The following is a 14221-nucleotide window of genomic DNA, read 5'->3' as shown; positions in this document are numbered from 1 at the left end:
TTTTTTTTTTAAATACATGCAGAGTTCAACCTGATTACTCATTATTTGTCAGTGGTGTCATTACTTATGTTTCCAACAGCTGGAAAGATGTGTGACTTTATGGGGCTCACTGTTGTGGTGGGGGCACCATCCCGGCAAGGCCTCACTGGTGGGGCAATGACCAATTGCTGAGCCTGAGCTGGAGGCCTATAAAAGGACATGTCGCCGCATTTTGCGTTAGTTTCTGTACAACAACTACACGTGTTGAGCTCTGCCTGGAAGCCCGTCCCATTCACTGCATATCCAAAGAAGGGAGGGAGCAGGAGGAGGCGCGCTCCCTTTTGTTACCTGTATTAGACTACCTGGCTGCTGTGCGTCAGTAACATTCTCTGGGTCTGACATGACTCCAGAAAACCAGCTTTACAAATGCCATGAAGCGAGTCATGTTCCAACATTTTTTGGAGGAAATGTACCAAAGACAGTTTTGTTTTGCCGTCAACAACAAAGAGGAATAATTCATTAGATCCTCGCGTTAACGCCAGGACGGATAGGACGCACTTCCTCCAAGAACTCATTCACCTTTCTATTCTGACTCTCTCTGAAGTTTCATTTTGGAGTTCTGGGACACCTTTCGGGTCTTCCTCAGCATCTCTCACCTGTCTCCAGCCATGGATTTGACTCGGTCGAAGATTTCCATGGACTTCCAGCTTGATGTTGTGGGGAACAAACGGCATTCGCGCATCTGGGGGGGTTAGGAAATCTGCCACTCTGGAAAGGAAAGCGTGGGCACTTTGCGTAACAGTGCATGGCCTCTGGACAAAGTGGGAACGACCATGCACAGACCCCCCCGAAAGCGGAGCGTCTACGTGTTCTTGTGTTTCGGCATCATTTACCTCAGGCTCGGGTGAGTTCTTTTGGCGCAGACACGCGCCGTTTCCGTCACGTGGGTGAGGCTTAAAAATGGATCGCGCTGTACTGACTTGTAACAATCTCCATGCCCTCTGACCTTAACAGTTTGACACTGCTGTCTTACTTAAATATTGTACAGAAAAACATCCGGATCAAAGGAAGTGGCCAGTGCCTGAGTGACTCGTGCGTAAAATCCGCAGATCGGGATTTTACGCAAACAGTTTGCGCAAAACGCACGGTCACAAGGTTATTTGGTTCACAAAACTCCCACCTCTTTGGTGGCGCAAGATCATCTGAGCCACTGTCTCTGCCTCAGATCAAGCTCGGCCCCTGCATACCTGCATTAATCGGCGGCAGACTTGAGTTGTACTTCCACATTCCATAGCCCAGAGTTTTTACCTGTTTTGCAAGAGCTCACCTTGATGTTAAAACAGAGGGAGGTCTAACTTATACCTTTACTGAGCATGATAACATTTATAGGCTGAAGAATCGTTTTTGGGGTAGCTTTACGCACGAACCGCAGCTGGAAAGTTGCTGATAATATTATTTAAAATGTATTCATTATGATTTTTCATTATTTTAAAATCAATAAACTAAAAAAAACTGCTAAAAGATGTAGTTTTGCAGCTGCAAAATCCAAAAGAAGTGTCACTCTCCTCACATGACAAGTCGCTGCTTTATGAAGTAAATCCAGCCGTCAGTATGTTTACCAACCCCAAGCAGCTCGCTCATTCCTTCCATCCTTTCACTGTGGGGAGATCTTTCATGGTACCCTCTTCTCTTACAATGGCTGGAGCCTGCAGGTGTTGAGTGAGAGTCCTGATGCTGAGACGATAAAGGAAAAAAAAACAAAAAACTGCACTCTCTCTCATCAAAATTTGCCCCAAAAGCTGAGATCCAATCATGACTAACGACTAATCATTTTAGGCTGCACCAAATATAGAAAATGTCTTTTTATTTAAAGGATTTTGGATTAAAAATTATGATTTCCAGGAATAATTCGCACCCTACTTTCTCCAAATCATTAACATTTGAGTTCCACATTCAAGTTCATTTGTTTGTTTTCTAGAGGACAATATGTCAAAAAAGAAAAAGTGATGTAAGGAGTTTCTCTCCTTTCTGGAGCTGTGGGGAAGGTGCGAGCTCCGGGCAGCCAGCGCCTCTGTTTGTTTACTTTCTGGCTGGATGGTTGGGGTTGTGGTGGAGGCGGCGGCGGCAGCGGCAGCAGCGGCGGCGGGGGCTGTACGGTGATGATGAATGAAAGCTCTCCGCCCGTCCAACGGGGATCGGATCAGTGTCACCCCATTGTCCCGCTGTGGCAGAGTGGGCGGATAGCAGTGTCTCTCCCTGCCCAATGGCAGGCACGACTCTCACGAGAGTGAAGAGAGGCACTTTTCTGCCATGCAGAATCCCTAAAACCAGCATCATTCCGGGCTCCGAAATCCCACAGTCAGTGAGCAACAGCCTCCGCTGCCGAGAGATGACAGAGCGCGCTCCGGCGCACACGCGGCCCCGGGAGCTTGGAGCTGCATAGAAACCACCTCACCGGAGACTTTATTGTTAATTTTTTATCTTCCATTTTTATTGGATTTGCCTCGAAAGGGACTATAAGCCGAGCATTAAGGGATTCCTTTTCCATCCTGCCCGCGCGGTCTCCACTCGGTCTGATCGTTGCCATTTGCTCCATGTCATCATGATCATCTTCTCGTCGCGCAGTGTACTGCTGTCAGTCTACTACCCGCAGATCTTCCTGATCCTGACGAGCGGCAGCTACCTGTAAGTCGATGCCAATTACGGGTGGGCTTAATTAAGCGCGCGCGTAATTACGCGCATCCTCGAGCTCGCTTAACTCTGACAACAAATTCATTTACAAATCACTATTCCTTCCGGAGGCTTCAGCTGATGGTTGTTTCGTCACCAGACTGTTCGATAAGTATTTAAAGACTTTGTTTTTTTAAGTCACACTAATGAGAAAGAAATCAGGCAATCACTAAACCCGTTTGGTGCGTATTTGTGGGAAATCGCACAGCTTTTACGCGCCACTTTTACGCGCGGATGGTTAATGAAAGGTTTTTGCAGACTCAGGACAGGCAGCTCTTTGGATTTTATGGTGGCTGCTACATGGATTCGTTTTGGCCACAGAGTGGCAGAGATGTTCAAGACAATCGGATGTGGAGGTTCAGTGCTTTTCCCCTTCAGGCAGAGCAGTGTCTTCTATTCAGGATTTCATTCTTTAAAAAATCCACTGGAACAAACAGTTGCTTGATGCTCTACAGCTCTTTGGATGAATGGATGAAGCAGAGAATCATTCATTTTCTTAATTTTTCCACAAGACGTCAAACTGATACCATTTGAGCCCTAAAACACAACACACAAATGATGACTCAAGTTATTTGGTTTAAGGTAGATATTTTAGTTGCACTTGCATACACAATAATCTCAGTTTCCACACTGCTATTCTCCACCTGCAGCCACAAACCCATCATCCTGAGCCGTTTTGATGTGAACCTGCTTAAAAATTCAAATTCAAATAAAAGAAAACACAATGAATGAGTCTATGAGGATGTGAGTTGGGCGCCTCCTTCAAAATAAAAGAGCCTTTCACCACTCTCCTGGTTGAGCTGTGTCTCAGGCATGTTGGTGAGTGCATTCCTCAGTGGAAGACGCATGCCTTGTGGCTTAATAGTGTGTCAGTTTGGTTCAAAGTGTTTGACGTGATGGAGTAGGTGTGTGTGCCACGAGGTGGAGTGCAGCTTCTCCAAAAAGCTACGCTGCACTTCTATGAAACCTGTGCGCTTTATTATGGAAGTTAAACAAATTTTGCAACTTTTTATGATGAGTTCTTTTGGACAACACAGTTTGTGAGCATAAAGTAAAGTGAAAATGGATTGACTGACACCTGTTGCTTTAACTCATCAAATCATGTGAAATGCTGCATAAAACCTTTCCAGAAGTTGCCTTCAGATTTCCTCCCACACACATTTGTGACATTTGTCAGTGTAGTTTGACTAACAGTCTACATGATGAGACATCTGCACAACTGTGTGCTGTACCCAGGCTGCAGGCGTGCCACACGCTAAGCAAACAGAATCACATTTGTGCACTTTGATGAAGCCGGGATTTAAAAGCTTAGCTGTGGAATTTTCACTCCGGTGTTTGATGGTGTGGGTCGTCCCCGGGAAAACCACCAATCTGAGTGTTGTCAGGTGAACGACACACAAGAGCAGGAGGGATCCTTCATAGGTTTTTCAGCAGGTGCGCGATATGATTAAAGCCGACGCACGAGAACAAACCGGCTTTTGTTAACGAGTGAAGGTTGCAAACAACTTTCCTCGCAATGCCTGAATGTCATGGTTGCCGTAAGCAACCACGTATGCAGGCGGAGGGTCACAAAGGGTCAGGGGAGTTCAAGCCTCTTTAGCAGCAGAGAGAGCAAAGAGACGGGAGGCAGCAGCCGGCTGCAGAGTGTTTACCGTGGATCCAGAATGTGCCAGACCAACGCCTCCACGGCTTAGAGGAGATTTCGTTTTTAGCCTTCGAGAAGTTTCTGATTTGACTTTCTCCAAACGAAGCTTTAATGGTTCTTGTTGTGTAAAAAGGTTTGCAAAATCTACACAGACCTCCCTTTCATGTGAGGACCGAGACAGCGAGTCTTCTCGGTTTGAAAACAGAGGCTTGTCTCAGCTGTTCAGATTTATTTGAGCTTAAGTGTTTGAGATAACAGTTTATGTTGCTTTGTGTTTGTGGAAGAGCTTAAGCATCAACCAGAAAGAGACTGCGGGATCTGACGGAGATTTCCAAACAACACTCGTGTCTTTGTTCTTTGTCTCCAACCGTGACTACTGTTTCACAGGAATACCCATCTTCCTGCTTACAGACACAAGCCTATGCACCATATTTTTGTGTATTACGATATAAATAATTTGTTTGCCTAAATCCGAATGCCTCCTTTCTCATACCTGACATATTGGAAACAATTCAAACAGCTTTGAAGTCCATAAACAGTCCAAAATCAAATTTTGCTGCTAAGTCAAATTAGCTGTAATTTATTCTCCGTGCTCGACCCATCCCCTGGGGGAGGGGTGAGCTGCAGACACAGCCGCGTTCAGGAGCCATTTGATGCTGTCAAACGGGGAGATTCCATTTGTAGAGTCTCTGGTACGGATTTGAACTCATGACCTTCCACTCTCAGGACGGACACTGTGCCACTAGACCACAGAGCTGGTTTTACACATTTTTAGAGTAGGGCTGCCACAAACGATTATTTTAGTAGTCGACTAATCACTGATTATTTTTTTCAATAAGTCATGCGTAAACTGGATGTAAACACACATCTTAACCATCATTAGCTTTAAACTAACTAAAAATTTGGCCACTGGAGATGCTGAAATTGATAGCTGAAAACACTGAAGCTATTAGCTGAAATCGCTGAAGCTAACAGCTGAAAATGCTAAAGCTGATAGCTGGCTAAAATATTAGTAAAATACTAGTAAACACTGAAAAAATCCGAGCCAAAACCGCTAGCATGCAGCTGAAATATTAGCTAAACTCCCAAATTTCCTGAAAAAAACTGAAAAAATCCTAAATTAGCCAAAATAGCTAGCATGTAGCTGAAATATTAGCTAAACTCCAAATTAGCCTAAAACAACCGTCATAAATGCCAAAATAGTCAGAAAATCTATCACAATGCCATTATAACTTTTAACTTTACTACTCTGGGTCCATTTAATATAAAGTAACAACTAATCCACTATTAAATTAGTCGTTGACTATTTTAATAGTCGATTAGTCGACAAATTGTGGCAGCCCTATTTTAGGGTGATCAGACATGTTCAGATTCCTGAGGAGATGAAAAAGGAATTTTTTTTTTTTTTTTTAATTGGGGCGGTTTGAGTTGAGAATTGCGTACCATTAAAATCCGCCTTGGTATGCATCTAAATTGAACGTGGTCTCTAAAGGCAGAACTTTACCCCTGGGAAAGTTTCAAAGTCATAATTAAACAAATCATGGGATATAGTGTTTTTGTGACATTTGTTTAAGAAATAAATGCTGTGTCGGAGGCGAAGAAAACCAAGCAATTGTGCACCTTATTTACACAATAGCCCATTCACCGCGCTGTAGCACCTACAATTAAACCAAAAACCCAAATGCTTTGCTAAGACTCCCATTTTCTTAATTAATGGTGATGCTCTCATTAGTTCTTGTGATTTTTTTCTCAAAGAAATCTTTGATTGATGTGCTTGGTAAGTTTTAGATCCTCCATAAATCTGTAAATTGTCTCAATTATGATGCAAAGTTGCTCGATTCACCTCTGTGCTTCCTGCTGTGTGTTTGATGTGTGTTTCCTGTGTTCGCAGGGCCCTGTCCTCGGTGGTGGCTCTGGGGGCCAACATTATCTGCAACAAGATTCCTGGGCTGGCTCCTCGGCAGAGGGCCATCTGCCAGAGCCGCCCAGACGCCATTATTGTTGTGGGCGAAGGCGCCCAAATGGGCATCAATGAGTGTCAATACCAGTTCCGATACGGACGCTGGAACTGCTCGGCGCTCGGGGAGAGGACTGTCTTTGGCCAGGAGCTGCGAGTAGGTCAGTCTGGGTTCTAGTACAAAAATGAAATGGCCCATTACTTGATGCATCTTTATCTAAACACTTTCAGAATTTATTTTTGTTTTGGTGCTTTTTTTTTCTTATTTTCCAGACAATTTTTAAGTGTGAGAGCCATCTTATGATTCATCCTTCAAATATTCAATGACATTTAGGTGTTGGAACCTCAAACCATTGTCCTGACAGCACAAACAAGTAAAACAAACATAACTAATTTTGCTGTTTCATTAAAACAAAAAAGGTTTCACAAAAAACGCCTTTTTTTTTTATTTAAGTGTGGCTTATAATCCAGACTTCCTTATTCGTGGATCGGTTCTAGTTGTGTTCACTGATGTCTAAAGTACACGATGCTCTGTCAAAACGGCAGTCTGTTTTTACAAGTTGGAAACAAGATTATAAAGAAGCTAACGTGGCTAACATGTAGCTTTGTCTGACTGTTTTCTTTTACACGTTACTAATGAGGTTGGGAGATAGCATAGTCACAGTGACGTTTGTTTTAGTGAAATTGACTGATTTTACAAGTTATAAACAAGGTTGGGTGTTTTTGTGAATATGCTAACGTAGCTAAGGTGTAGCAGTGTTGGCCTGTGTTTTTTGTTATGTGTTACCAACATAATCACAGTAACATTTGCTTTAGCGGTACCAGACTGTTGGTTACAAGTTACAAAGAAGAGTGGGTGTTTTTGTGAATATGCTAAGGTGGCTAACATGGAGCAGCGCCAGACGTTTTTTTTTTTTTTTTTTTTTTTAATGTATAACAAACAAGTTGAAGTGTTAGCGCAGTTACAATAATGTTTATTTCAGTGGGATCAGACTGTTATTACAAAGAGGGTTGAGTGCTTTTGTGAATACGCTAATATAGCTAACGGATAGCGATGTCGGACTGTGTTTTTTATGTATAACCAACAAAGTTAAGTGCTAGCCCAGTCACATTAACATTTGTTTCACGATACAGAACTGTTGTGTACAAGTAGCAAACAAGGTTGGGTGTTTATGTGAACATGCTAACATGGCTAATGTGTTGCTGTATCTGACTGTGTTTTCTGTATTACTAACAACTTTATGTGTTAGCATAGTCAAAAAAATGTTTGTTTTCGAGGTATCAGATTGTTTTTTTGCAAGTTACATCAAGGTTGGCCGTTTTTTTTTTTTTTATATGCTAATGTTGCTAACGGTGTCAGACTGTGTTTTTTTACATATGACTAACATGTTAGCACGGTCACAGTAGCGTTTGTTTTAGCACTATCAGACTATTTTTTAAAAGCTACAAACAAGGTTTGGAGTTCTTGTGGGATACGCTAACATGGCCGAGGTGTAGCGGTGTCAGACTGTGTTGTTTTATGTTTCCAACAAGGTTGGAAGCTAGCGCAGTCACAGTTTAGAGGTATTATTCTGTTTGTTATGTGTTGGAAATAAGGTTGGGAGTTATTGTGAACAAGCTAATGTAGCTAACATGTAGCAGTGTCAGACTGTTTATTTTGTTACGTGTTGCTGACAAGGTTGTGAGTTAGCGTAGTCACAGTAACATTTGCTTTAGCGGAATCAACAAGTCTGCAAACAAGGTTGGTAAATACGCTATCGCAGTTAATGCTTCCACAGAGGCTAACGTGTAGCCTGTTACAAACAAGTGCTAGAGTTACTGTGAACACAGTTAATGAAATCTGACTGACAGACTTTTCTCTGTTTTGTTTCGCTTAATGCTCCTTAAAGTTTTGTGCAGCTTATGACGTAAGTTTGAAATTAGACCATTTATTGATGATGTGCCTTAAAATCTATTACATCCTATAGAACAGAAAATGGGAAATTGAAGACATTTATTGTTGTTAGAGAACCTTAAAGGCTCAGTGATATGGCACAATTGAGGATGCTAATGTACCTTTATAGTTTATGTCATGGTTTATGGTTTCCCATAAATTAGTAGTGTACACACTAAAGACTAACACTGACAAACAACACATGACAGAACAACATTCACAACTTGGATGTTGTGTTTTTTCTAATGTGCAAAGGAAAATTCATCTACAGCTTGTCATTTCTGTTTGTTTATTGCACAAAACGGGACTGAAAGAGACCGCTTTGTAAAGCAATGTGGTCTGTGATTTGATGTCTTCATTTCTTATTTTTACAAACAGTTACAGAAGAATGTCAAAAATGTGTGAAAATGAAACCTGGTGGACACATGTCACAGCACAAACTCAAACTTTGATTTTCTTTCATCTTTTTGTGCAGCATCATCAGGGCTTTTGTAATTCCATTCCATCCAAGTTTCTCCATGATAACAGGCCCTGCATTTTGCAGTGTGCCCGTCAGCTTTCCGTTTGCACAAACATTTTCTATATTCTGGATAACTGTAAATGAAGCTTCATGAATTATCTTATTTTAAAGTTTATTATCTTGGGAGAAAAGCATATATTGCAAAAAGAAGACAAGACTATTTATTTTGTTTTTGTGCTCAGTTAGTGGTTCTTTTGAGAGAAAGCTCACAGGAGTAACTAAAAAGAAAAAAAATAAGATTATATTTACTAGTTTTTTTATAATGAATTCTGCAAAACTCTGCACTTTTGTTTTCAAAGGAACTTTTGCATTTCCTTTCATTCTGAGGAGGCTTTGCAGAGATCATTAGTCTGTGTTCAGATCCAGCGGTTCTGTTAGAGATCAGAAAGAACACATTTTCGACTGAAATAGCTTTAATCTGCATTACAAAAACCATTTCTAAATTGATATATATTTTAAAATTTAAATGTAGCTAATGTTTTTATGTCGTGATAATGAAGATCCATTTTACACATTAGCTGGTTCTAAAGGTTTGTGATTGTTTTCTGCTCTTTTTGGAGTAATTTCTGTCTCAGGAGTCTGTTTTGATTAAAAGCTAAAAGTCTCTCCATTCAGGTAGAAATCACTGACGAGTCTTCAGTCTAGTCATTTATCATTCATTCTTATTCGGTTTTCACAACAAGTTTTATTTTGTATTAGCCAAAACCCACACTGGGCTTTGGCAATCGTATAGTTTGTTAATAAATAATGAAATCCGGCAGAGATTATTTTATCAATTTGTTGGACGCATTTAAACCATATAAGTTATTCTCTACTCTGGTGGTTCAATAGAAAGTGTATCATCCAAATCCAAACCTACAACACCACAGTTCTTGATTTCCTAAAGTTTACTCAACAAGTGACAATAGTGGTTTCTACTGACAAATAGACAGAAGAACCAGGTGAAACCTAAGCTTCTTATAGTGTGTGTATATATATATACATATATAAATACAAAATAAAGCAATAAAATACAAATTAAATACAGTGACTTGTATAAATACATAAAATAAGGTACAACATTGAAAATAAAATAAAGACTTTAGTTTCCTATACTAAATGTATCAAACCAAATTACTCACAATAAAAAAACAGAATATTAATAAATAGTAATACTAAATAAAATACAAGAATAAACGATATAGATAAAATAAAGAAAAAAAACTATATAAATATATATATATATATATATATATAAAAACTTAAAAACTTTTCCAGTAAAACTTTTTGTGTCTCCTTGTTCCTGTGCTCACATTTTAATGAGTAAATCTGTTTTTAATTTTCAGAATATTTGCTACAGGAAATAATAAATCCACTCTTCTTTGTGAAGACCAATAAGCCCATTTTCAGCTGTGGCGTTTCCTCTGTGAATAAATGTACCCTTGTTTTGATTCTTTGAGTTCATAACTCATCATCTTCTATCAAGCAAGCTAATTCAATAATCACTGTCAATGCCAAATCATGACAATTACAAATGTTTCCCCCATTTTAATGAAAGCAGGAAACTCCAAGTTTAACTTTTTGGGTCACCCTTCCTAACCCATTCTGGGGATGACCTGACCCATACTGGGTGCTGTGGATTTTGGGTTGTTCAGCCCTATGAAGGGTCGTAGACCAGTGTGGCTAAATCTTAAAGGGTGCACAGGAGTGTCTTGCAGTTCCCTTCACCTCATGGGACGTCGACAAAATTGAATGCACAGCAGTGTGTCGTGAGTGGATTGTGAAGTATTTGTCACCTGGCAAACAGATGATGCTGTTTGGTGTCCTTAATAACACACTAGCTGTTAATAAGGTGTGCGTCCTGGCTCTTTACTGACCCCATGCACAGTCCCCAGGATTCAGAGGGTAGAAAAGAGGAAAAACATGTCTCACCTTCTTACCCGTATGTACCGTATACATGTTCACTACGACCTGTCACCTACAGCATTCCGTAGAATGGATCACCGAGCGTTCCACTACTTGGAAAATCATTGCACGCCAGGTTTGCCCATTTTCCACCCACAGACTGCCTAAATCCATCCGTAACAGAATGTTAATGTCAGCTTCAAGCGGAAGTGGCGCGGAACAGAGGCCACTTCCATTTGGTGCCCTGTTAACCTATGGTGTAGGTCACACCAGACGCCGCGGTCCTCTGCAGTGCGGCGATCATTTCGGCGTCTTCTCTAATCGATCCATGTCAATCCTAGCAGGAAGTTAGGCCAAGACACACGAGAAAATCCTGTCAATTTTCAAAATACAACCAATTTTTCACAATAAAATATCATAATTGACAAATATGATCATTTTTATCTAAACAGACTGTATGAATGAAAATATAGTAAATGCTCATATAGCGAACAACACAAAAATAGACACTGAGACACACAAACACAAATGTAGTGGGTCGACTACAGAATCTGGTAGTTTGGTTTTCTATGTCTGAAAACACTATCGATGAGAGAAAGGCATTTTTGTAAATTAGAGAAGCTGTAAATAACCACAGCTGAAAAAAAAAATACGTGTCTGGTGTGAACTGGAGGGGAAGTGGATTCTGCGTGCACTCCATTTCTTCTTCTGCATGCGGTGTGATCCCGGTGTGAGGAATTAACTGTAAGATTTATCTAAAAGCACCTGAACCAGTTGATTCCACAACATAAGATCCTGAAAGCTCCACCATTCTGGTTGAGTAACCTCAGACTGAGAATCAAGTTTGATCTCAGTTTGATGAATATGGATCTGAGGTCGTTCAAAAAGCTTATTAGTTTTTACAAAGATGAATAATCATATCCCTGAAAACACTCTTAACTGTTTAAAAGTGAATGAGTGAAAAGCATTTTGAGTGTATGAAGTTCTTTTTTGATTAAAAAAATCAAATATATATTTCTCCCTTAAGCACTAAACCTTAAATACAGTCTACAGCCTTACAGAGAAACTTAAAAAGATCTTTTGAAGAATAAAAATGCAGCTAGCCATGAAGTTATCCAGCTTTAGGACCTCTCATATACAAGCCAAGTGAGAAGATGCATGAGTAAAGCTTGTAACACTCCAGTGCTGTAGGTAAGAAAGATGATGTATCTGCTGGAACTGAGCTGCTTCAGTTCAGACCACAGACACCACAGCTACTGCAGAGCTCCTCTGCCGTGTAGACACAGTGGAAAAGTGGACGATTATGTTTTCTCTCAACACCTTAATTTCAAACTACCATCAGCTCATGAACACGCTTGCGATAGTTTCCAGTGTTTGCTGCTTGTAATTGAAGATGTAGCCATGTTTTCTAACCATGCCTGTATATATTATGGCGCTCCTTTGCATGGCATATGAAATCATGGAATACACGGCTCGGAAAATGTTTCAATGCCTTATTTGAGTCTGCAGATGATGAGGGAGATCATCATAATCAAGCACAGGGGCAACGGCAGTTCTCATTCTGTTCCCATTTAAAGTTTTTCATTAGGGCTCTCGAAACCATAAACAGTAATCCGTTCCCCCGCTTTGTCACACAATCTTAGTTTAAACCTGAAGCGAGACGATGTCGAGACTTTTTCAAGAGCTAAAGATCAACCAACCACAAGTTTAATGCGTCCTTTCTGCTCGATTTTTCTGTTCTGGAGCTGCTCCATAACAATCCATAGCACTGAATTTAGGATTTTCCTCTATGTAGCAGAGATACGTTTATTTTCACATGACTTTTGTAACCGACACAACATATGTATATGGATCTTAGCTGTTCCTAGCACTGCGCTTTTCTGGACTGAACAAGTCACCACATATGGATGTGTGGCCCGCCCCCCCGGCGTCAGTTTTTGATGTAATGCGAGTCCCCAACTTGTTGGAACCCTTGGGTTGTGGTACCAGTCACAATGATGGACGTGGAATTGGTACCAGGTTAGGTTTAGGATATCAGGTTATGGTCCATGTCTCCTGATAAACGTATAAATTTTTGTACAAACGGGCACTGGTCAAAGAGCTGCTTGGTAGCGGGCCACAGATGCTAATCAGGGGTCCCCAACCCTCAGGACATGGACCAGTACCTTAACTCAGTACCCTAACCAGGCGCCATGTCCTGAGGATTTGGGACTTGTGATTAAATTGGAACAAACAGAACATCAAAAAACAACAAGTTAGGGACACCCAAAACGTCTAAAAGTGATGCGGAGGGGGTCCGAACCATACCTCCATATATGACGAGTTGGGAGTGAGAATGTGCAGGACTGAGATGTCTGAGGTCTTTTCAGGGATCTGCTGTAATCACTCCTCCAGTTTGGAGGTTACAGACCCCAGTGCTCCAATTACCACGGGCACCACTGTCACTTTCACCTTCCAAGCTTTCTCCAGTTCCTCTCTGAGTCCCTGGTATTTCTCCAGTTTCTCATGTTCCTTCTTCTTGATGTTACCATCGCTTGGTACTGCCACATCCACCACAACGGTTTTCCTCTGTTCTTTATCCACCACTACAATGTCTGGTTGGTTCTCCATTACCATCCTGTCCGTCTGTATCTGTAAGTCCAACAGCACCTTTGTTCTCTCATTCTCTACCATTTTCTGAGGTGTTTCCCATTTTGACTTTGGGGTTTCCAGTCCATATTCTGTACACGTTTCTGTATATTATTCCAGCTACTTGGCTGTGGCGCTCCATTTATGCTTTCCTAGCCAGCATCTTACACCCTGCAGTTATGTGCTGGATGTTTCCGGCGCCTCTTTGCTCACCTGATCTGAGCCTCTGTCGCTCTGGTGCTCAGGGCTTGTTCCTGTCCTGCCAGGATCAGAGCTTCTGTGCTGTCCTGCAGGCCAGTCCCCTCTAGCCATTAGTAGAACTTCTTGATATCAGTCACTTCAGTTATTGTCCGGTGGTACATCCCATGTAGGGGATGGTCCTCCCATGAGGTTCTGTCCTCCAGCATCATCCTCTGCTCTCCATTGTCTGAGACATTCACTGTCAGTTGGGGCCTTGAATTTGACATATTCATGCATCTTAGATGTTTCATCCTGGATAGTGGCTTCCACCCTCCTTGGCCTCCTTCCTTATGGCTAGTATACAGTCTCAGGGTGCTGGATTTGGGATGGAACCCTCCATGTATGGTGAGGAGCTATCTTACTCAGAGAGGTTACATGCAGAGAATGTTGAATGAATATATATATATAAAGAACTGAGGTGAAGACCTATTTACTGACAACCTTTTTTTATTTGGGGAAAGCTCCACTATCACGCTCTTAGTGACAAATTGAAAAGTAACATGAACTTCCAGAGAAAAAAGACTGGAAACTGGCATTTACTGTTGGTTTCTGTTTCCTCCACAAGAGCAGAGCTGGTATTCCTCCCCTCCTGCTTAGCCAGCTGCTGTGCTATTGGCAGGATTTGGCATTGTGGATTTGTGAGAATGTGGAAGGAATTATCCTCTGCAAGAAGCAATGATTGTTATTGAACAACTTTCTTAAGTC

The 14221-nt window shown here is 41.3% G+C and overlaps 1 protein-coding gene across 2 annotated transcripts in view; it reads left to right on the top strand.

The window, feature by feature from the left end:
- Nucleotides 1-31: 31 nt before the first annotated feature.
- The window catches only part of wnt7bb (wingless-type MMTV integration site family, member 7Bb), a 41206-nt gene continuing 27016 nt past the window's right edge, over nt 32-14221 (top strand). Inside the window, exons 1-2 of one of the 2 annotated variants that reach the window (XM_024282722.2) lie at nt 32-883; nt 6246-6472. In XM_024282722.2, the coding sequence (XP_024138490.1) occupies nt 813-883; nt 6246-6472 (298 nt within the window). In that variant the 5' untranslated portion in view covers nt 32-812. Of the gene's footprint in view, nt 884-927; nt 2665-6245; nt 6473-14221 lie in introns of those variants that run through there. The other variant, XM_024282720.2, reaches the window with a different exon arrangement.

Source organism: Oryzias melastigma, linkage group LG6 (genome assembly GCF_002922805.2).
Source record: "Oryzias melastigma strain HK-1 linkage group LG6, ASM292280v2, whole genome shotgun sequence".
Taxonomy (NCBI): Eukaryota; Metazoa; Chordata; class Actinopteri; order Beloniformes; family Adrianichthyidae; genus Oryzias; species Oryzias melastigma.
This window is presented reverse-complemented; position numbering and strand designations above follow the sequence as displayed.